Genomic DNA, 23,809 nt, shown 5'->3' on the forward strand with positions numbered 1-23,809 from the left:
TTGGTGATGATTTAGGAAGTTGACGATTTAAGATGATGGTTGAAGAGAACATTTAGAATAGCTAAATATTGTTTGACACTACATTCATTAGGGGAAAGGGAAGCCAAAGGTGTTTCATTCCTCTATATTTTCCAGTGCACAGAAAATGCCAGGTTATTTAATTCTAATGCTTCAAATTGATGTCTCACCAAGACAGGAGAGGCATGCCAATTTTGTTTTTTCCAAAAACATGCTATCCTAATCTGTACATGGTGATGCATGCCTGCAATTTCAGTATTTGGGAGGCTGAGACAGGAGTATCACAGGTTTGAGAACAGCTTCAGCAAGTAGTGAAATTTTCTTCAGCATAGAGACCCTGCTTCAAATATAATAATAAAATAGGGTCGGGGGTAGAACTCAGAAGTAGAATGTCTGGTTCAATCCCTAGTACCAACAAAATATGCATCTTGTAAGAAATTTGTCTATAAGACCAATCAGAGTATGGATTCTATCCACATGAAATTTATTCTTTTTTATATGTTTGTTAGTGCATTGTAATTATACATCTTAGTGAGATTCAAAGTGATACATACATACGTGCACATATCACTTCATGTATTTTCCTCCATCTTAAAATATCCACCAGAGAAAATGAAGGTCTCCAAAATAAATTGTTTTGTTTTCCAACCACACCTGAAGATAATGAACCTTCTTCCAGCCTTTGTGGCAAGGCAGAAGCCTGTCTTGTCTAAAAGACACTCAGCAAGCCAAGTATTTCAAAATTCCTCTCTTCCACTCTGAGTCCTGTTCCTTTTACAACTGAACATCCTGTTCTTTACCTGTCTCTTGGCAATTAAAGTATTGGCACGTTGAATATACGGGCTATATCAGTACTGATATTCTTGTTTTCTCTTAGCCTTATTATAATATACTCTCCCTTTACCACTTCATGTAAATCGATCAAATTACCATTTCTCTTTTGCCTGTGTGTGTGGTACTGGGTTTTTAACTCAGTAACATTTAAACTCCAAGCAACAACTCTAGCCCTTTATATATTTTGTTTTGAAACAAGGTCTCACTAGAATGTAGAAAGTTTTGGTAAGTTGCATAGGCTGTCCTCCAACCTGAGATCCTCCTGTCTCAGCCTCCCATCTACTGAGATTACAGAAGTATGCCACCATGTCTAGCCACCACTAGTCTTTATGTTGTGAAATCCAGTGGTGAATTCTCAGGTTCACTGGTGTGTGTGTGTGTGTGTGTGTGTGTGTGTGTGTGTGTGTGTTACTAGAGATTGAACCAAGGGGTGTTCTACCTCTGAGATGTACACCAAAGCCTATTTTTTTTAATTTTAAAACAGGGTCTCACTAATTGCTGAGTTTGGTTGTAAATCTGTGATTCTCCTGTCTTAGCCTTTCAGGTATTGGGATTGCAGTACCTGAAATACGCACATCTTCCTCATTTTTCATCTGTCAGTAGAATTTAACAGAGTTAATTGCTTATAGTTCCTTGGAAGCTTTTCTCATCCAATTCTATAGAATACCACTCTGAATTTTCTTCCTACCACATGGGTTTCACAGTCTTAGTCTTTTCTCGTTTCTGTTTTCTTCCTGACAGAGAATGTATTGGAGTACAGAACTCTGTGTTGATCTTCTCTCTTCTATTTACACTCTAGCTTGATGGTCTTTTCCCATCCCATGGTTTTAAATATCATCTATATGTTTATACCTCCTAAATTTATATCTACAGCCCTGACATATTTTCCAAACCCAGACTTAGAATTCAACTGTTTCCCTCTACACATGGATATCATGTGAGGACTCAACATAACTGAAACAGAGCTCATCATGCTTTCTGCTAATTTTTTAGAAAAATAACACTTCACATTTCAAGTCATTGACAACCTTCTCTGCTCATTTGCTTAAAAAAATAAATAAAAAACTGGCAAATAAACATGTAATAAATTGAAATACCTTATTTCTAATATATCCCATTGCCAATTTATAAGGTAATATTTTCTCTATTTTGAAAGATATGTGCCTTTAAATCAGCTCCCTCTTTCCACCTCCATTTCTACCACCTCCATCCCTACCATCAAGTCTCAAGCAAGACTCTTATTGTATTCAGAGTACTGCAATAGCTTTTTCCTGTCTCTAAATTCAGCAAAAATCCTCTTATAAAATAAGCACTTTTGCAAATCTATGATTCTCTAAAATTTTCTCTTATCCATATACATATATACAAACATATTCACATTATACATGTAATAAATGTATAAATCGTCATAAATGAATCATTTCCCATATAATCCATGTGACCTTATGTGTGCAAGTATGTATGCACATATAATTTGTTTAGCTTTGGTAACTCTTTTTACTTGCCACATATACATAATTTAGATCCATATTTGTAGAAATAGATTGGGATTGCCAGACACTATAAAAGAGAATCGGATAAATCATCTCTCATGGACATACGGATTTACAACCAACTGAATAGAGATGAGAATATAATTTACTTTTTTGTACTTGAACTCAGAGATATTACCTTGTTTAATATAATAGAGTAAGCACAACTAAATTACAAGTTAATGGTAAAAGTTGTCATCAACTTATCAGCTCCTGCAAGCATAACAGAGAATTATTTTACTTAATGCCCTTCAGAAAGAATTAAATGTTTTGGCACTTTTTGCATGCAAAATTGATTATTTTTTTTTCTTTTTCACATATACATTTCTATATATAAACGTGTATTTGTAGTTCCAAATATGAATTTGAAAGGCTATGTTCAAGATCCTGTAAATTTTGCATGCTTCCGGTGACCTTAATCTCTCTTCTTAAAAACATGCATATTTATAACTCGAATGGTATCATTAAATTTAGTGTTTCAAATGTATTTTATTTGATATTTTTAGATTTACACATTATATGTATTTTCAAGAATACACACATACACATACAGTATATATATCCAGGAGGGGGTCTCACTATGTCCAGGCTGGCCTTGAACTCTTGGTGTCAGTGACCCTCCTGCCTTAGCCTCCTAATTAGCTGGGAATACGAGTTTGTACCACCACACTTAGCTAAAATATTTTTGAATATGTTTTAAGTCTTTTAAAATTTTATATGAACATAAAATAAATTAAATCATCTCACCTTTGTTCTTAAGAAATATTAACTTATTATTTCATTTTTGTTATATTTATTGTTTTTGTAGGAATACAGGTTTTCTCCTTCCAAGTAGGATTTATAGCTTTGACAAATTATTCAAGTGGCAAAAAAGAATTAACTCTAATAGAATTCAGGCTCATCAATGCAATGTTGAAAGTGTTATATCAGCCTTATTAAAGTGGTTATCATTCTCTTAAGATTTAGTCTATGCAAAATACTAAAAAGTCTAAAACAATTAAACAGATAATTATACATATGTTTATTGAAAACTACATGAAACTTTAGAAGAAGTAGATAAAAAGTATAAGTACATTGATAATATAAACTTTAAATATTCTAATGAATTCATAAAGTCTAAAATATCTCCTATTATTGATATGGTTCCCATATTATTATAATATCTAATAAAATTGCATTCATCATAGTTAGTATTCTTGATAACCAAGTAAGTATTATTATTATTTGGAGTGGGTGTTATGGCACACCACTAATAGTATCTCTCAGCATTGAAATATTTATTTTCCCAGTCTCCAGGTATTTTTGACAGGTGAGTTCTACTCTTAGAATTATCCCTGATGAAAGAAATTGCTTTGCCCAAGACTATACCTGTTTTTACTCAGTAACTCACATATCAGTTGGCCGCTGAGGAGTTATAAGCTTCAGACATCTACGAAGGGCCATCTTAGCTACAGACCTCCATGTGCGATTGTCTGAGCCAGCTTTTGAGATTCATCACAATGCAATTTCTTTGGCCAATTCTGATTACTGCTCAATACAGGTATTGATCTTGGCAAGATACTTCAATAAACTTCCTGCATACAAACATTTCCTTCACAGTGTTCTTGCCTTGAATCAAATTAAGACACCAATATATATGAGATAAGCCTGAAATTAAGGAAAGATAAATATTTAAATAAAACATGGGCCAAATTCAGCCAATTCCAAGCATTTTGAAAGTTTTACCAAATACCTCATTCAACTATTGTGTTGACTCATCAGAAGGGGGCATGTAGACACATGTACTACACTAGAAAATTAAGAAGTATACCTTATTTTAAATAATATACCTTAATACAGAGGAAAAGCTTAAGGAATCAGATAAGAAAATTTACACCTAACAAAGGAATACTTAAAATAGACTTACAGAATGTGCTTCTGTAAGATCTTTCTCAGGGCCTCTTTCACATCTTTATTTTTCAAGCTATAGATGAGGGGATTTAACATGGGAATCACTACGGTGTAAAACACAGAGACAATCTTGTCCTGCTCCATTGAGTAGCTAGTTGTAGGTCGCAAATACATGAAGAGAATTGTCCCAAAGAAAATGGTGACAGCCACGAGGTGGGAGGCACAGGTGGAGAAGGCTTTGCTCCTCCCCTCTACTGAGGGCATCTTCAATATGGCAATGAGGATACACAGGTAGGAAATGAGAACAATGACAACACAGCTAATGACATTAAAACTGGAGAAAGCCATGATCACAATACCATTGATGCGGGTGTCAGAGCAAGAGAGTTTGAGCAGGGGTGGGGTGTCACAGTAGAAATGGTTGATCCTGTTGGACTCACAAAAGGACAGCCTGAAGGTCATCCCTGTGTGGATGGCTGCATTCCCAAAGCCTGCTAGGAAGGAAGTAGTCACTAAGGAGAAACAAATTCTCCCAGACATGAGAACTGGGTAGAGCAGGGGGTTCCAAATGGCCGCATAGCGGTCATAAGCCATCATGGCCAGCAGGAAGCACTCGGTGCCCAGGAAGGAGCCAAAGAAGTAGAACTGGGCGGCGCACCCATTGAAGGAAATGGCCTTATTCTCAGCCACCAGGTTCACCAGCATCTTAGGAGTGACAGAGGAAGAATAAGAGGCGTCCACAAAGGACAGGCTGCTGAGGAAGAAGTACATAGGTGTGTGGAGACGGGGATCAACCTTGATCAAAGCTATCATTCCCAAATTGCCAACCATAGTTGTCACATAGATGAGCAGAAAGAGTGCAAAGAGGATACCTTGTAGATGCGGATTGTCTGAGAGTCCCAGGAGGACAAATTCTGTCACTTCTGTTTGATTTTTGCTCTGGTCCTTTTCCATGTAGCGGATCATTTGAGCTGTACTATGAAGGAAGAAAGAAGAACACATTTGGTTATGTGAATATATAACCATGTAAACAATGATTTGTAAAAAAAAATAACTAGTTTTAAAATGTGCCAAAATTTGTAGATGATCTCTTGTGGGCTACGGTCACTGTGTTGTCTTGTCTTCATCATTTCATTTACTTTCTATAGAATAGGAATGTTATTATTTCCTGTTGGCAGAGGGAATATGTAAGGTACAAAAGATTAACTTCCCAAGAATCACTAAATAGTCTAATGGAGTCTAAATTTATACTCAACCAACGCAGTTCTCATTTTCCTAATATTTGAGATCACTTAGGATGCCCCTGTCAATAATAGATTGAGTCCTAGTACACAGAATGCTTGATAGTGTGATTATCAGAACTTCACTAAGACTTTCGAATATACTTAGCTACATTAAAATTCTTGGCATATAAGAAACTCTGATAATAATTGCTGAAAATTATCTTTCTTAGAACTCACACTCATTAATATGCATTATTAACAAAAATAGATTTTTGCAGCCCACGATGTATCTCCTCTTCTGCAAAGACAAATATATTTTTTCTTTCTCTGGAATATTCTATCTCCTATTATTGATATTTGCAATCAAACTTCTAGTCCAGATATAATTGTGTGTATTCTATATTTCTAAGTTTCTAAAATTAACAGCAAGATTTACTGAGATACTGCTGATGTTTAAAGAGAACCCTAAAATTGTATTATTTACTTTTGTTTATGTTTCTTCTGATGACCTGCAAAACTCTTAGGAATAAAAAGGCAAAACACAACTTTAACATACGTTCTTCACCATTTGGTGCTTTTGGAATGTTTGTTCAAAGGATGACTAAGAAAATTAACAGCATAGAGAATTTTTCTTCTGGTCCATAAATTAAATGAACAGCATTTTACATTTCTTACCTTTTGCAACTGCTTGACTTCTATTTTATTCCTTTATATGTTCCTATTCTACTCTAAAATTAGGGGGAAAACAAACAGTAAATTCTTCTTAAAGGAGATATTCACTCTAATTGTCCCAGGTGAACAGGAGGCATTACTGGAATTAATTTAGAGACTATCCATTACAGAGAGAAAAATTGAAATTCCACTCTGCAGTCAGCAGATATTAAGACTTTCCTTCCCTTTTCCTTAAATGTAAATATCTCATTTCATTATTTCAGCATAATGTGCTTTTTAAAATATAGATCATGGCATCGCAGTAAACTGCAGTATAGAACACAGCTATATTGAAAACAGACTCTGGGTGAAGTAGGCATCCTTACTTCAGTAGAATATACTGCTTATTCTTTGATCTCCAGAGACTGTAGCCCTCTTGTCACCTCATTGTAATAAATTTGTTTTGCTCCTCTGAACTTAAAGGAAATCACAATTCTCTTTGATATTTCTCTCGTTTACCCTTGGGATACCTGAGCCCAGTGGAGAATAAATTTTGAGTCCCATATTCCTAACCACCATAAGACATCTTTCTTCTGTCTCCTCTGATAGTTGGAGACTTGATTCTCTTGGGGAAATTAAATTATTACATGAAATAATATACATGTTTTACCTCTGGCCACATAAGAGAGTTGTGTCATATACATAAAAGAAGTTAGGCTATGAGTTGGGGTGGAGTTCAATGGTAAAGAATTTGCCTTATATTACAAGATGCTGGATTCAAACACTTGCAGTGGAAAAAATGAAAATTTAGGCTACCTAAATAATAATTATGGAGCTCAGTGGAAAAGGCACTGGGAAAGTAGAAAAGCAAGTGCTTCATCTGGTTTGAAATGTTGACTCTATTTGAAATATGGATATTTCACTAAATCTCGCTGTGCTTTAGCCTTTTATTTCTAATGCCTAAGGTGACTCTGAATATACAATAATAAATTTAAATTGCTTAATACAATACCTATAAATAAACATTTCCCTTAACATGACACTCTTTTCCACTATTGAAAATGAGATACAGTTATCAGCCTGTGTAGCCTAGACTAAAATACATAAGATACTTCATGTCCAAATATTATCTTCTATACAAGAGATGCAGAGTCTGAAACAAACTGATCAATATCTGATCAATTACCTTATCTACTACTTTAAGAAGATGCTATAATTTATCTCCCAGTATGATTTAATTAATGCACCTTGTATTACATGCTGAAGACCACAAAGATTCAAAAGGTGTATTGTTTATCTCTGGCAAATAAGACAATAAATATTTGCATTAATTTGGTTAGGTTTAATCCCCATTATTTTGCCTTAATATCTTGTGGAAAAATACAATAAGCTTCTATCAGTGTAAAGGCTAAAATTAACTAGCAAACAATGAAGAGTTACTTAAAAATAAACAACCCCCATCTAGGTGTGGATTAGTTGTTACATCATAAAATGGTGACATATTCAGTGAAATCAAGGTTTATGAAATTATAGTATAGATGGAGGCTGGTAGAAATGCCATGTAAAATTAAAAATCAGTGGTTACAGATACAGGACATCAGATGCTTAGGTAATAGCACTATAAGAGTGCTAGACAATCAAGGAGTGATTAGGTCAAAGACAAGATAGGTGGTAGGACTTAGTCATGGCCCATGAAGCAGGGAATTTCATAGACTTTTGGAATAAGAAGAGAACTCATTGCTACTATTGGTTTGAGTGTCATCAAAGAGACATTAGATGATGCTATATCTCCTTACCACTAGGTCCAATCAGAAGTTAGCATGATATGATCTCCATGAAACATTTGGAGAATTCACACTAGATACAAGATTCTGTAAGAAATGGATTCATAGGTATGTATCATTGACAGTTAAATTACAATGAGAATTATGAGCATTTATGCTACATTAGAACAATACAAAAAATTTGGGTTCCTTGTGGCAATGAACACTTTGTGAAGAGCCATTGGATTCTAAATCATAGTAACCAAGAAACAAATATTTACTAAGCAACAAAGAGAGGTAATGTTTGCTGATAAAAATGTGATTTCCAACCTACAGAAATGTATACCTTAATATGAACTATGAATGATGTCAATAACTGTTCATCCAGGCCTATACCTATTCAGAAGCAGAAAGATTAGAACCAAGTGGTAGCAGCAACTAATATTTACTGTGACTGTAGTACCTGATCAATGCTCTCCTAAATACCTGCATTTTCTGGTGCACACATCCATCTCCCTTACAGAAAATTAAACCAGGGCTGGAAATGTACCTTGTCTAAATAGCTGAGAAAAATCAGAAGTGGGATTCAAATGCATTTTATCTTAAAACCAAAATTAGCAGTGCTATTTATTTGTTACTGTAGCCCAAAAGTAGCAGAGAGTACATGAAAAATATCCTGTTCTGTTAAACGTGAATAGCACATGAATTAAAACAATTAGTGCCTTATTTGTTATCCGTTGGGTAATATTAGGTAACTGTGTGATAGTCTTGATGATGCTGGTTACTGGGAGAAAGAGGGATTGAAAGATATTAGGAGGAGAAAGGGGAACAGCTAAATTTACTTTATTAACTCAATTGATCCATAGTTGAGAATAAGTATCTAATAACAAGTGCCTAGAACTAAATAAGGTCTCAATAAATGTGACGTTTTCCCTAAGGAACATCATGAAAATTTATAATTATCTCAGTGATAGAGAATAACTATAAAACTTAGTGTATGAGGGGTCACATATACAAAATGCAAGGTGCAGGACAAAGAATCATTCATACCCTGTAGGATTTAGAAATATATCCTTAGGTGAATATGTACTTAAAATTATTATCTAAACCTTAAATATATCACCAGTTTAATTATAAAAAATTGTAAATATAAATGTGGATTATGATTGACTATATTTTGTAGAAAAAATTATGAATGCATTTAATAATCTAACTCAAGGAAGAAGTGGCTTAGAAATTTACCAAGGCTTTCATAATTTTGGAAATTTATGTCATAAACTAGAATGCTACAAGACTATTTGAGGTACCTATAAAGTAAATTTACATTAGTCTCCATCTTTAACAGTTACACTAATGAAGAGTTTGAAGACACATGTATACCATTGGCCTTTGTTATTTTTTTATCTTGATATTTTAGTGGATAATAAGTGAAACATAGAAGGGCAGAGATGAATGATGATAACGTGCCAATTAACTTTAGTTATTAAATAAGAAGATATTCGAAGAGGGATATCATAGTACACTAACTAGGCTTAAAGAAAGAGTGAAGAAAAATATAAATCACAATAAAGTATAAAATGATTCAAAACAAGTTATATTTCTCAATCTCTGAGTGTCTAAAATATGTCGATGTGGAACCAGACTTGATGGTACACACCAATAATCTCAGTACTTGAGAGGCTAAGATAGGAGAATCACAGATTTGAAGGCAGCCTCAGCAATTTAGCCAGGCCCTCAGTAACTCCATAAGACCATGTTTCAAAGTAAGAAATAGAGCTGGGCGTGGTGGCGCATGCTTGTAATCCCCCCACTTGGGAGGCAGAGACAGGAGGATCACGCAGGTTCGAAGCCAGCCGCGCTGGCTTAAGAGACCCTGTTTCCAAAAATAAAAAAGAATAAAATAGGTCTGGGAGTGTAGCCCGGAGGTAGAAGGGCTTCCAGGAACCCCAGTACCGCAAATAAATAAATAAATAAATAAATAATAAAATACTGCTAGAGATGTAGCTAAGAGGTACAATGACTCCAAGTTCAATCCCCAGTACCAATAAATAAATTAATAAATTAATAAATAGATAAATAAGTAAATAAGCCTGGTGTGGTGGGCATGCTTGTAATCCCCGCACTTGGAAGGTGGAGACAGGAGGATCTCACAGGTTCGAAGCCAGCAGGTCTGGGAGTGTATCCCGGAGGTAGAAGGGTTTCCAGGAACCCCAGTACCACAAAAATAAAAAATAAATAAATAAATAAATAAATAAATAAATAAATAGTAAATATGCCTTCATGTGCCCATCTGATGAATTATCACAATAGATGAAAGAAGTGTCTTATAAAACTATAAGAATACTTGGAATTGACTGACTTGAGTCCTGTTGCTACACCATTGGCACTTCCCTTGAAAGTAAAATCAGTGTCAGATGATTTAATTTGACAAAACTTTATTGAAAAAATTACATGAAGCTTTGGAAGGAGTACTGATAAAGTTTAACTGCATTGACATATACTCTTCAAACTATTTCAATTTATTTTATAGACAAAGTCTATAAAATACTCTTATTATTTCTGTGGTTTCCATATTATCACAATATCTAATGAGGCTCTTGTATATCTTATTTGGTATTCCTGATAACCATATGAGTAGAATAGTAATATTATTTGTAGTGTGTGCTATGGTATGCCACCAGTAGTGCCTCTTGGGGTTGAAGTACTTATTTTCCCAGGTTCCAGGTATTTTGGAAGCTAACTTCCTCTCTAAGAACTGCTCATGTTGAAAAAGAATTGCCTTGCACAAGACTATACCTGTCCTACTGAGTAACAACATCCCAAATAGCGACCGTGGAGTTAAAAGCTTCAGACATCTCGGAAGGACCATCTCAGCTCCAGAACTGCTTGTGGGATGGCTGAGCCCTCTTTGGAGATTCATCACAATGCATCTTGTTTAGCTAACTCTGTATCCCTTACAACACAGGTATTTATTCTGAGAACACACTTAAATATACTTTCTATAAGTAAGTATCTACTTCACAGATTGACTTGAATCTAAACAAGACACCTATGTATATATGATAAAGCTAAGACAGAGGTCAGCTAAATTCTTATACAGTCAAATCCAAGTATTCCTATAGTTTTATAAGACATCTCCTTCATGTCTTGTGATGATTCATCAGATGGGTCCGTGGAGGCATATTTACTGTCTATTTATTTTGTGGTACTGGAGATTGAACTCAGGGGCATTCTACCTCTGAGCTACATCTCAAGCAGTATTTTATTTCTTACTTTTAAACATGGTTTCATGAAGTTACTGAGAGCCTGGCTAAGTTTCTGACACTGGCTTCAAATCTGTGATTCTCCTATCTTAGCCTCTCAAGTACTAAGATTATAGGCATGTGCCATCAAATCTGGTTCCACATAGACATATTTAAGACACTCAGATTAAGAAATATATCTTGTTTTGAATCATCTACTTTAACACAAAAAACTTAAGCAATCATATAATAAAATTAATGTGAATATATATATTTCTGTCAGATAAAGTGGCATTACATTATGTATTTCTGTAATATTTTTTTCATGGCCTCTTTCACATCTTTATTTTTCAAACTATAGATGAGGGGATTTAACATGGGAATCACTACAGTGTAAAACACAGAGACAATCTTGTCCTGCTCCATTGAGTAGCTAGTTGTAGGTCGCAAATACATGAAGAGAATTGTCCCAAAGAAAATAGTGACAGCCACAAGGTGGGAGGCACAGGTGGAGAAGGCTTTGCTCCTCCCCTCTACTGAGGGCATCTTCAATATGGCAATGAGGATACACAGGTAGGAAACAAGAACCATCATAACACAGCTAATGACAGTGAAACTGGAGAAAGCCATGATCACAATGCCATTGATGTTGATGTCAGAGCAAGAGAGCTTGAGCAGGGGTGGGGTGTCACAGTAGAAATGGTTGATCCTGTTTGACCCACAAAAGGACAGCCTGAAGGTCATCCCTGTGTGGATGGCTGCATTCCCAAAGCCTGCTAGGAAGGAAGTAGTCACTAAGGAGAAACAAATTCTCCCAGACATGAGAACTGGGTAGAGCAGGGGGTTCCAAATGGCCGCATAGCGGTCATATGCCATCATGGCCAGCAGGAAGCACTCAGTGCCCAGGAAGGAGCCAAAGAAGTAGAACTGGGCGGCGCACCCATTGAAGGAAATGGCCTTATTCTCAGCCACCAGGTTCACCAGCATCTTAGGAGTGATGGAAGAGGAGCAAGAGGCATCCACAAAGGACAGGCTGCTGAGGAAGAAGTACATAGGTGTGTGAAGACGAGGATCAACTTTAATCAGAGTAATCATCCCCAAATTTCCCACCATCGTTGCCATGTAGATGGAGAGAAAGAGTGCAAAGAGGGTGCCTTGTAGATGCGGATTGTCTGAGAGTCCCAGGAGGACAAATTCTGTCACTTCTGTTTGATTTTTGCTCTGGTCCTTTTCCATGTAGCGGATCATTTTGAGCTGCAATAGGAAAGAAGATAAAGAAACACATTTGGTCATATAAATTTATGACCATACAAACAATGTTTGTTTAAAAGCCCTGGTACTTGAATATGCTAAATTTTGTAGATGATTTCCTATGCACTATGGTCACTGTTAATTTTTTTGTCTACATCATTTTATTTACATTCTGCAGAGTAGGCAGTGCTATTATCTCCTCTTGTCAGAGGAAATCTGTAAAGTTCAAAAGATTAACTTTTGATGAATCACAAAGTTTGCCTAATGGAATCTAAATGCATACTCAGCCAATGCAGTTCTTATTTCCTTACATTTGATACCCATAGGATGACCTGTCGATAATAGATTGAGTACTACTACACAGAATGCTTGTTAGTGTGATTCTCAGAGCTTCACTAAGGCCTCAGAATACACTTAGTTACACTGAAATGCCATGCTTCCTGATAAGAAACTCTCTAATTGCTGATAATCATCTTAGAATTTACATTCATTACTATACTTTAAGCAACAAAAGGTTTTGCATCCCATTGTGTGACTTACTCCATCCTTTTCTCTATACAGAAAGATATGTTTTTATTTCTCTGAAATATTCCCCCCATGTTCATAAGGTTTTTCAGTCAAATTTCTAGCACAGAGATAACTGCTCTAAATTTTACATATCTAAGTATCTGAAAATAATAGCAATATTTTCTGAAGTATATCTAGTGTGTAAAAGGCCCTAAAATCCTATTATTGTTGTTTATTGTACCTCTCCTAATGACCTTCAAATCTCTTAATGATAAAAATCTGTAGTATATATTTAATATGTTCTTGTAGGCTCTCAGTGCTTTGAAGATTCAATATCCAAAGGATGGTTGAACAAACTACCAGCATCATGATTTTTCTTAAGGTCAGTAAGTTAAATGAACAGAACACTATTTTATATTTTCCTTACCTTTTTTGACGTCTTTACTTCTATTTGATTCTTTGCTTTTTTCTGTTCTATATCTATATTTTTAAAAATGAGAAACAGACCACACACCCTTCTTAGCAGAGGCACTCACTCTAACTGTCCCAGGAAAGCAGGAACCATCATCAGAAGGGATTTGGAGACCTTCTTTACAGAGGGTGGAAAACTGAAACTCCATTATGCATTGGACAGAGGTTAGGCCTTTCTTTTTCCTACTTTTTCTTAAAGATAAATAATCCAATTTACCATTTCAAAATGAAGTACCTTTAAAAACATAGAGTATATCATAGCCGAGCAGCTGTAATGTGGTTTACCATCATTTCCAATTACAGAGTCTTCAGAGCAGACTCTGAAGCATCCTAACTTACTTTCAGCAGGATATACTTCTTGTGCTGTGGTGCCCAGGGACTGTATCTCTCACGTCACCTCATTGTAATCTACTTAAGAAAATAACATTTCTCTTTCATATCTCTCTCCTTCACCCTTGGGATACCTGAGCTCAGTGGAGAATACATTTTGAGTCCCTTCATATTGTTAATCAGTATATGATGTCTTTATTTTGTCTCCTCCAATTGCTGGAGGTTTTGTCCTCTAGGGAATAGTTAAATGAGTAAACAAAATAGCAACTACACTGTACCTCTGACCCCACTTCCTATGAAGAGATTGTGTACATATTAAATATTTTGTTTTGAATTGGGAATGGAGCTCAATAATAGACAACTTATGTGATGTGATATGCCCAAGACCCTGGGTTGTAGGTCCTTTCCCTAAAAATAAAATAAAATAAAATAAAATAAAATAAAATAAAATAAGTTAGACTACTTAGATAATGCTTAAAGAATTCAATGGTAGAGACACTGAGAGGGTGAGAGCTATTTTGCTAAATCTCCCTGTGCCTTACCCTTTTAATTTCTAATACCAATATTATTTGGAGAGACAATGATAAATTTGAATTGCTGAATATAATACATATATATATAAAATCAATAAATAAATGTTTTTCTCACTGTGACACTTTTTCCTACTCTTCAGAGTAAGAAATAGTTATCGGTAGCCTAGGCTGAAATTCAAGAGATGTTCCACTGTCCAAATATATCTTCTGCATAAAAGATATAGAGTCTGAAATCAATTGATCAATATCTAATGATATTCATTTACATTATTTGTGTTACTTTGAGAAGACACAATAATTTATTTGTCTGCATTAACTAATTAATGCAATTTTCACTAAATCTTGGAGATCACAAAGAGTCAAAAAGATAAATTGTTTATTTCTAGAAAATCAGACAGGAAATATTTGCATTATATGGTTAAGTTTAAATCCTGAGATGTTTTTTTCTTGATATATTGGAGGGAAAAATATGAAAAATATTGTAATTTCCTACCAATGCAGAGGCTGAAACCTAACTGGCAAATAGTGATGAGTTGCTTAAAAAACTAAATAACCCCCATCTAAGTGCAGATTAGTAGTTATAGGAGAAAAATGTAGATAACTCTAATGAAATTAGGGTTGTGTAATTGGAGTATGGATGGAGCTTAGATGAAACACTACGTAGTAATAATAATTATAATATGCCAGTGGAAATATATTAAGAGAAGAAAAACACAGCAGATAGAATACATACATCCATGTAAAAGTAACATTTATATAGAAATTTATTTAGTAATATTTTGACATCACTTATTAGAAATAAAAGTAATAGAATTGAAAAAATGTGTGAAATATAAAACATTTACATTAATTTACATTTTAAAATTTACATTTATGAAAATTTTTACATCATGTGCAGTCATCTGCCTTTGTCGTATTGTAGTTGTACCTGACCAGTTATAAAAAATAAGCATTATTTGATTTTATTGAATAAAAATAAGGAAAGAAAGCTCTGCAGTCTACTTGGTCATGGAACTCAATCGTACTTCATGCCATCTTGCTAAAGAATACAGTAGCCAAAGTTTCATGTAAAAATGGGAAGGAGATATAAATTTTTTTTTATAATGAATGTTACCAGAGACCCATTAGGAAGTCAACAGGGAAAGATGTGTAGAACTCTGAATGAGTGCTCTTAAATGTATGCTTCTTCACTTTTTTCATAAGTAAAAGCTGATTTTTCCAAGATCTTCTTTAAGTCTTTGTTGATGGCAGCTTCTCGATGCCACATCAAATGTGTTTTAATAATCTGTATTTTTAATTGATGTACTACAAATTGCATATTGAGTTGATGGGCACGTACAACACTTCCAAGAGATTTCTTGTGTGCATTTGGTTTTTTTGTTGTTGTTTTTTCTAATTGGAAACAACTTTTTATTTACTTTTCTTCAATCAGTATAGGAATACATTAATGTTATTCTGTAGAACATGAACTATATCATCCTCATCAAAAATGCTCTCAGACATCAGCAAAATATCTTTACTCAGTTATTCCCCAAATCCCACCGCGTGGGAATCTTTAGCCTGTATAAGAGTTCATGCAGTGCTTATGATGGATTCTATCAAAACTATCCCCTGTGTTTTCTTATTTTATCCTAAAGTGGAGAGCCTAGAGAGTAAAATTCCTGAGGGGATGGCAGTTCATTAAATCCATGTCTCCTGTGAGTGCAGAAAAATTTTTTCATCATATTTCTTCTGGAAATTACTTGTGACTCTAAGATTTAAATGCCCTCTGTACACAGGAGCAAGCGTGGGATGAGTAAGTTGTTCTGAAATCAGGGCAATTTTCCATCTATGTAATATTCTCAGAACATTTGTACAGTTTAACCCATCAAAGATTAAGAGACACGTTCAACTTCTCACCAACATGTGAATAAACAGGTCAGATAGTATGTGGGACAAAAGGGGAAACTGATGTGACCTACTCGAGGCGAGCACTCTACTTCTCTGGTGCTTCTTTGAGCACAGATTCTGCTTGGCAGCAGGTTCCTACCATTTTAAAGTCTCAAAAAGAGGCATAAGCCGTAGGCTTGGCTTTTATTTATCTCATCATAAATCCAAATTCAGAAAATGTTAGCATTGGAGGGTTCTATACACTTTGTATTCTCCACATCATCCAGTTCTCCGATGGGGAAATTGCAATGGAGGCAACAATTCACCAAGATTAAAAAAATTCAGAAGTCACCACTATCAAGAAGGAAATATTTCCTCCCATCCTGTGTGGACAACTGAAAAGGACATAAAGCTACCACTTTCACAAGAGTCATTTGAATCACCCTACTAGTCACCAAATCTAATGTTAGAAGATTTTTTGGAATCATCCCCCCAAAAATTTCATTTATTATAAAGACATATACAGTCTCTGGCATATGATTGCTTACTTTTAATGTCAATATTTCCAGGGACAGGAAATTGACTACATTCAGCAATAAGCCAAATCCAGGGAAAAAGATAAAGAAAACCACTCAATGGTGACTGAGTTTATCTTTTGGGGTGTCACTCAAGACCCTAAGCTGCAGATCATCTTCTTCGTGTGCCAGGGTCCAGCCCTAGCAAGAGTTGAAGTTTGTGTGTTGGTGAGAGGAGAGTCGGGGTTGCATGAGAGAAGATGCTGTCACACGAGACCAGGTTCAAGCAGTGGCCCTAACAGGGCCCTTCCTGAGCGTGGGGAGGTGAGTTCCCAGAGAGTAAGAAAGAAGTAAGAAAGAAGTAAGAGAGAAGCTGGAGAAGCTTCCATCAGAATAAAATTGGAGAAGCTTGAAGCTGATCTTGTGTGACAACAACTTCTCTCACTCGAACTCTCCTCTCACCAACACATGAACCTCAACTCTTGCTAGGGCTGGACCCCGGCATTCGTGGTCTTCCTCATCATCTGCGTGGTCAACGTGGTGGAGAACACCAGTATGATTATCCTGATTGTAACGGATGCTCAGCTTCACACACCCATGTATTTTTTCTCTGCAATTTCTCCTTTGTTGATGTGGGCTACTCTTCAACCACTGCCCCCAGGATTCTGGCAGATTTCCTAATGAAACACAAAGTGATCTCTTTCTCCAGTTGTGCCACTCATCTTGCTTTCTTTCTAGGTTTTGTGGATGCTGAGTGTTATGTCCTGGCTGTCATGGCCTATGACCACTTTGTGGCCATCTGTCAGCCTTTGCACTACAGCACTCTCATGTCTAGGAAAGTCTGCTTGGCTCTCATGCTGGGCTCTGACCTGGCTGGTCTAGTCAGTTTAGTAGCCCACACCTCCCTCACTTTCAGCCTTGACTACTGTGGTTCCAATATCATCAACCATTTCTTCTGTGAAATCCCACCGCTCTTGGCTGCTCTGACACCTACATCAGTGAGATACTGCTGTTCAGTTTGTGTGGCTTCACTGAGTTCAGCACCATCCTCATCATCTTCATCTTCTATGCCCTCATCCTCATCGTTATTATTAGGATGTACTCAACTGAAGGCCACCTGAAGGTTTTCTCCACCTGTGGGTCTCACCTGACTGGTGTCACTCTCTTCTATGGCACAGTCATGTTCATGTACCTGAGGCCAACATCCACCTACTCCCTGGTCCAAGACAAGTGGGCATCTGTGATCTACACTATTATCATCCCCATGTTGAATCTCTTGATCTATAGTTTGCAGAAAAAGGATGTGAAAGCAGCTTTCAAAAAACTAATTGGAAAATCGGGCGTGGTGGCGCACACTTGTAATCCCCACACTTGGGAAAAGGAGACAGGAGGATTGTGCAGGTTTGAAGCCAGCTGCGCTGGCATAAGAGACCCTGTTTCCAAATATAAAAGTATAAAATGGGTGTGGGAGTGTAGCCAGGAGGTAGAAGGGTTTCCGGGAACCCCAGTACCACCACCAAAAAAAAAAATTAATTGGAAAAACATCTCAATGATAACAAAAATATGAGAATGTATTTTCACCAAAGGTAAATAATGGTGAAATAAAAATGGTGGCAGGAGAGAGAAAATTCAATTAACTTTTTGATAAGTATTACCCAAGTTTCTATCTTCTTATTGAGAATAAATTCTAAAGGGGTTTCTATAACTCTTAATTCTGTAACCTAAAAGAAATATAAATTAGGCTAATAGTTTGAAAAGACAGTCTCAGCAAGTTGTACCAGTGTTTTTGTTCATTTAAATTTGAATATATATTGATTTGATTTGAAATTGAGGCAGGACTTTATTGATGAAAGAAATCATCATGCTAAGGCATATTTTTGGACTACTTAGAAAAGAGCCAACATAAGGACACTCAAAATAGCATGAGGACATTTTCTAGCTATGCTATCTTGGCCAAATTCCTTGATTTCTATAAGCTCCAGTTTCTTTATCCACTAAATGGAAATAATAATGCTCATCTTTTAACATTTTACAAAGGATATACTATAGTCCTACAGTCTTTGTAAGGTTTCTGTCACATAAAAGATGCCTAAAAACATTAATTCCTTCTACTATTTTCATTTATATGTTACCTATCCATATATACAGCTCATTATATACACACACACATATATTCATATATATTCACATATATATTTGAATAGGCAACATGATTATATATATAAAATCATGTTATCAATTTGATATAATAAAGTGGAGACACCAAATGCTCTCTCTCTACTATGTCACTGGTGGTGGAATATTTGCATAAACTTATAATCACAAAAGTATGTAAATTGAATCATCTTAGAATTAATCCCAATTCTACTGATAACTTTGTCAAATAAAGCCCTTAATTTCTTTGAACTTTAGTTTTCCATCAATTAAATGAGGACTATTTTTATATCTCATTTATACTATTAGTTTGCATGATTAAGAGATTGAGAAATGCCTTCTGTTTGAAAAGGCCTGCTTCCCTTTCAAACATGAAAAATTTTTCATAATAATACTAACATAACAATGGTAAATATGAAAATCTGGGCATGGTGGTGCACGCTTGTCATCCCAGCATTTGAGAGGCTGAGACTAGAGGACATTGGTTCGTGGACAGCCTTAGCTACTTAGTGAGGCCTTCCATAACTTGGTGAGACTGTTTCAGAATAAAGAATTAAAAATAGGGTAGGGGGTGTAGCTTGAAGGTCAAATGTCCTTGGGTTTCATCCCCAGATCCACAAATAAAAAGTAAATATGGCCATTGTGTTCTCTATAATAAATTACAGAGCTCATATTAATTGGTGATTTTTTAAGTCAACAAAGAGTTGGTATCACTGTATTAGCAGCTGTGAAGGCAAAAATAAATGCAGTAGTAATTAAGACTGAAGACTTCAGGGGGAGACAAACCTGAGATCCAGTTCTATTTTCTCTATTCTTGAGCTATATAATTTCAGGTAATAATGTAGGCCTAATCTCAAGGCATTTACCTCTGTAGAGAGTTAAGATAAATGTGTATATCCCACATCACAGAATAACATAATAATATGTTAAAAAAGAATCACAGATAAATTGTTATGGTAGCATACAAGGAGAATAACACATCTTCTTGGGAAAGAAAGAGATTTATGGAGGATGGGATTTCTGAGCTGACTTTGAAGTATGAGATAAAAATTAAAAAGGGAAGTGAATGTGGTAGGGAATAAATACCAGAAGAAGGAAATTCAATAAACAAAGGTTAAAAAAAAGAGGCATATCTGCAGGCCATCTGGGTTGCATGTCCAGTGGGAGGGTTTGGTGGGGAAGCTGAAATATAGCTCAATGAGCTGGAACCAATTAAGGTCACAGGAGATACACCTTGAATGAGAAGTTTATCTGTGTAAACTGTTTTCTCTCAAATTCTGTCACAGATCCATCAGCAGAGCAAATTTAGGAAAAGCAGCGTAGCTACATAACCATTCATCTGGTTAATCTGAGTAGACACTGGCTACTCGACGCAGGTTTAATGACATAGATAACATGCTTTCCACAAGGGACTTTCAAGAAATACAGAGTTCCCTCAGGTCTGATTTTTGTCCCAAAGGAAGATTTCAGGATGGAATTTCTTCCTTCAGTCTTTTCTTTATAGAGAATCCCTGAAATTATTAAAGTTTAAATTAGATAGATAGATAGATAGATATATTCCATAGTTATCCTTATTATCTAACTCAGAAGAACTAAAACTGTTAAAATTCTTTTCTTGACATTCAAAGTTCTCTTCCCTTTAACCATCACACTTTCTCCCTGCCCCTCTTCATTCCCCCACCCCATATTTTCCTATAAAGTTATTTTTAAAGCTCTCTCTCTCTCTCTCTCTCTCTCTCTCTCTCTCTCTCTCTCTCTCTCATGTGTGCTGTGTGAGTGTGTGTGTGTGTGTGTGTGTGTGTGTGTGTGTGTGTGTCTGTGTGTACACATGTATAGATCTGTTAGGTTCTGCAGATTGAAACCAGGAACACTCTAACACTAAGCTACACCTCCAGTCATTTTTATTTTTATTTTTTGAGATGAGGTCTCATTTGAGCCCTAGGCTGGCCTCAAACTTTTGATTCTCCTTCCTCATCCTCCCAAGCACTGGGATGACAGATATGTGCCCCATGCATGGCTCCTGTAAAACTATGCCCTGAGTGGCTCTTATCTTTTCCTACCCCTATATATCTATCAATTCTCTTTTCTCCTCAATTCATGCTTTATTTGTAGTCTCAATGCCATCATTCAGAACAAAAAAACTTCTTCTCTTCCTTTAAGGACCAGTTTAAATACCACTCCTCAGAAACTCTTTTCTCTGGACTTCTGAGCTGGCAGAAAATACTGGTTGGAGCAGCCCAATACTTTAATGTCTAAAATTCTCATCAGCATGTGAGTATATGATATATATATATATATATATATATATATATATATATAAATTTATTCATGACTGTTCTAATGGTAAATATTCTATTTGGTGTATCTAGGTTTACCTCATCACAATAACAAGCTCATATGACACTTAAAAACTGCTTGAAGAAAGAACAGAGTGAAAAAGTTTGTTGGTTACACTTCTTCAAACAGCTCCATGCACTCAATAAAATTGTGCAGCCCTGTGAGAATCTGTGGAAATAATATGTGGTATATATGTATTTAACTCTTTTAGATCAAGTATTTATGAGAACAATTAGTCTTTCCCAGACCTGGCTTTACAAGACTGGACCAGAGTCATCATGGAACCAAGACTGTAAATGACACCCAGGGATAACACCAAAAATACCCAATTCTCAGCTTCATGTAAGTGATTCTCTCCCAGAATTTCAAGCCACACTGAACTCAATATGAATGTCTTCCCTGTGTGTACTTTTGCTTATACTAGTCCCTATATAGCAAACTCCACTAATTCACTTGTGAAACACAAACCTCTCTTTTATATTAAAAAAACAATCGTCATGACTTCTACAAATAATTCTTGGACTCAACCTACAGGATTCTGTATGTGTAGATCAGTGTAATAATGCAGACACTGTGGGGCTGCTATGAAGACCAAGCAAAGCAATGTCCATCTTGTTCAAGGCAGTTTGGGTTTTAGCCAAAACTGGAAAATGAAAGGGACTTCACAAAATTGAGGATATAAGTAGACTAATGAAAGGGGATTAATAGAGGGATGTGGGGAGGAGAAAAAGGAACATTGAGGAAGAAAAATAGAACAATTAAGGTTCTGTCCCTACATGAAAGTATCACTACCAATCTCACTAACATACATGGGGATACCGAGTGCTGTGTGCATGTATGGATGCATCACTTTAATTTTTACATGTTGTCACTAAATGTAACCATGTAATAATGGTTTTGCTTTTTTGAGAGTTTTAATCATTCATTTTAGAGGCAATAGATAAATAATCTTTGCAAATAAAAAATGTCAAGTGTATACCTATTAAGGAATTTTGTATTTCTTTTTCGAAATTAATGCAAATCTATGTTTCTAAGGTACAAACAATAATCTAAGTATGCCCATATTATTTGAAAATATATTTCTAATCTTACTTCATGTGTTAAACAAACGTATAATATACCTAGTCATTTGAATACCAAGGTAAATATATTTTAAAATCACCATAAAAATGACTTACAATGAATTTGACTATTTGGTTGGTGGCTTTGCATTTTCTTTTTACTTTATGTGTGTTTTGGGGGTGGGTTAACTAGAAATTGAACTCAGGGATATTCAAATTTGAACCACCCCTTTTTTTCCTTTTTTATTTTTATTTTTTATTTTGAAACAGGGTCTCACTAAGTTGCTGATGCCGGTCTCAAGCCTCTGATCTTCCCATCTCAGCCTCTCAAGTATTGGAATTATAGGCCTGCACCATCATGTCCATCACTTTTTCTTTCTAAATTTTTAAACTTTCTGACAATGATCCCTACTTTACCTATACTACCAAAGCTGCTTTATGTACTGTCTGTACCTGACCTTTAACCTTTCATAGAAGAATAGTTGTGTTATAGGTGTTGAATATCTTTGAAAAATGTATTATACTTTTGACTCTAAACTGTAAACAAATGAAAAACAACATGTTTATCTGTAATTCTATACTGTGTTAATTGTTGATCTCTTTAAACTTATTAATTATAATAATACTAAATTATATTTGGCTATTCTTTTAATTCAAAGAATAATTTTCTGTAAAGACACAGGTAATTGAAAAGCTCCAAATAATATCAGACATGCCTTTTCACAAATTCATGGTGTGTGTTTATGTATCTGTCTGGTCTGTCCTGTACATATCATAAAAAATCCCCAAAACATAAACTCTTAAAGCCATTCTCCTCAGAATACTTATATTTTACTAAGAATAAACTCCAGTACTTATGACAGTTAGTTCAGCCTTGCATGGCCTGGCAGGCACCTTGCCTCCCAGACACTCCCGCTGTTTCTCAGTGGATTGCTTACTTCCCCACTGAAGCTCAACCCTTCATATCTCCACAGCCTCTGTTGATAATCCCTCTACTAATAAAGTTCTGCTCATCCTTCCTCTTCTCCCTTCTTCTGGTCTTTGTATGCAGCCTTCTTAGAAATGTTCTACATGTTGATGCCTCTGATGATTATTTCCTTTGAAAAGGCAGTTAGTGTATGTTTCTATATTATGTCTATTATAAATAGTCATCAGTATATAAATGTGTTAGGTATGTGTCTACAAGGACTAAAAACACTTATATTTTGTTTATAATACAAAATATATTTTTGTATTTGATAAAATGTTATGAAGGAATAAGTGAATCTCTTAATTTAAAATTTTACCAAAACTGCCTGCAATTTTTACGATGCTTCTCTTCATAGACTCAGTATAAAACAACCAAGAACAAACTGGTAGTTTGATACAATAAGTTTCTTTATCCATTGCAAAAAGGGAACATATGCCAGAGAACACTATGGTGTCTCATCAAACTATGAAGAAATGGAGCTATCATAGAATTGGGAAAGGTGGATAGAGTGTAAGTCAAATTTAAATTAAGCAATATTTTAATAGACCCACTGCAAAGCAGGATTATCTGTGGAGGAATCAATATCAAATCTAAACCAAAAAATTGTAGATGCAGAGTCCTATTTCTTAGGAAACTACAACACTAACACAGATATGAT

General features: G+C 35.4%; 3 protein-coding genes across 3 annotated transcripts; 1 reads left to right on the top strand and 2 right to left on the bottom strand.

Moving 5' to 3' along the window:
• Nucleotides 1-4,286: 4,286 nt before the first annotated feature.
• Nucleotides 4,287-5,240, bottom strand: LOC308265337 (olfactory receptor 5AP2; the record flags this gene model as incomplete). Its single annotated transcript, XM_080698979.1, has 1 exon — nucleotides 4,287-5,240. One exon carries the CDS (start codon nucleotides 5,238-5,240, stop codon nucleotides 4,287-4,289), a length of 954 nt encoding a protein of 317 aa, XP_080555105.1.
• A 6,207-nt stretch (nucleotides 5,241-11,447) lies between these two features.
• LOC308260040 (olfactory receptor 5AP2-like) lies at nucleotides 11,448-12,401 on the bottom strand (the record flags this gene model as incomplete). Its single annotated transcript, XM_080691376.1, has 1 exon — nucleotides 11,448-12,401. One exon carries the CDS (start codon nucleotides 12,399-12,401, stop codon nucleotides 11,448-11,450), a length of 954 nt encoding a protein of 317 aa, XP_080547502.1.
• An 853-nt stretch (nucleotides 12,402-13,254) lies between these two features.
• Nucleotides 13,255-20,114, top strand: LOC308260051 (olfactory receptor 5AR1-like; the record flags this gene model as incomplete). Its single annotated transcript, XM_080691385.1, is given in 6 exon segments — nucleotides 13,255-13,297; nucleotides 16,733-16,812; nucleotides 17,119-17,236; nucleotides 17,239-17,604; nucleotides 17,607-17,974; nucleotides 20,070-20,114. Coding segments are annotated over 6 exon segments (1,020 nt in total).
• Between the last annotated feature and the right edge of the window lie 3,695 nt (nucleotides 20,115-23,809).

Source organism: Muscardinus avellanarius (assembly GCF_963383645.1).
Source record: "Muscardinus avellanarius genome assembly, chromosome: 1".
In the NCBI taxonomy this organism is placed as follows: Eukaryota; Metazoa; Chordata; class Mammalia; order Rodentia; family Gliridae; genus Muscardinus; species Muscardinus avellanarius.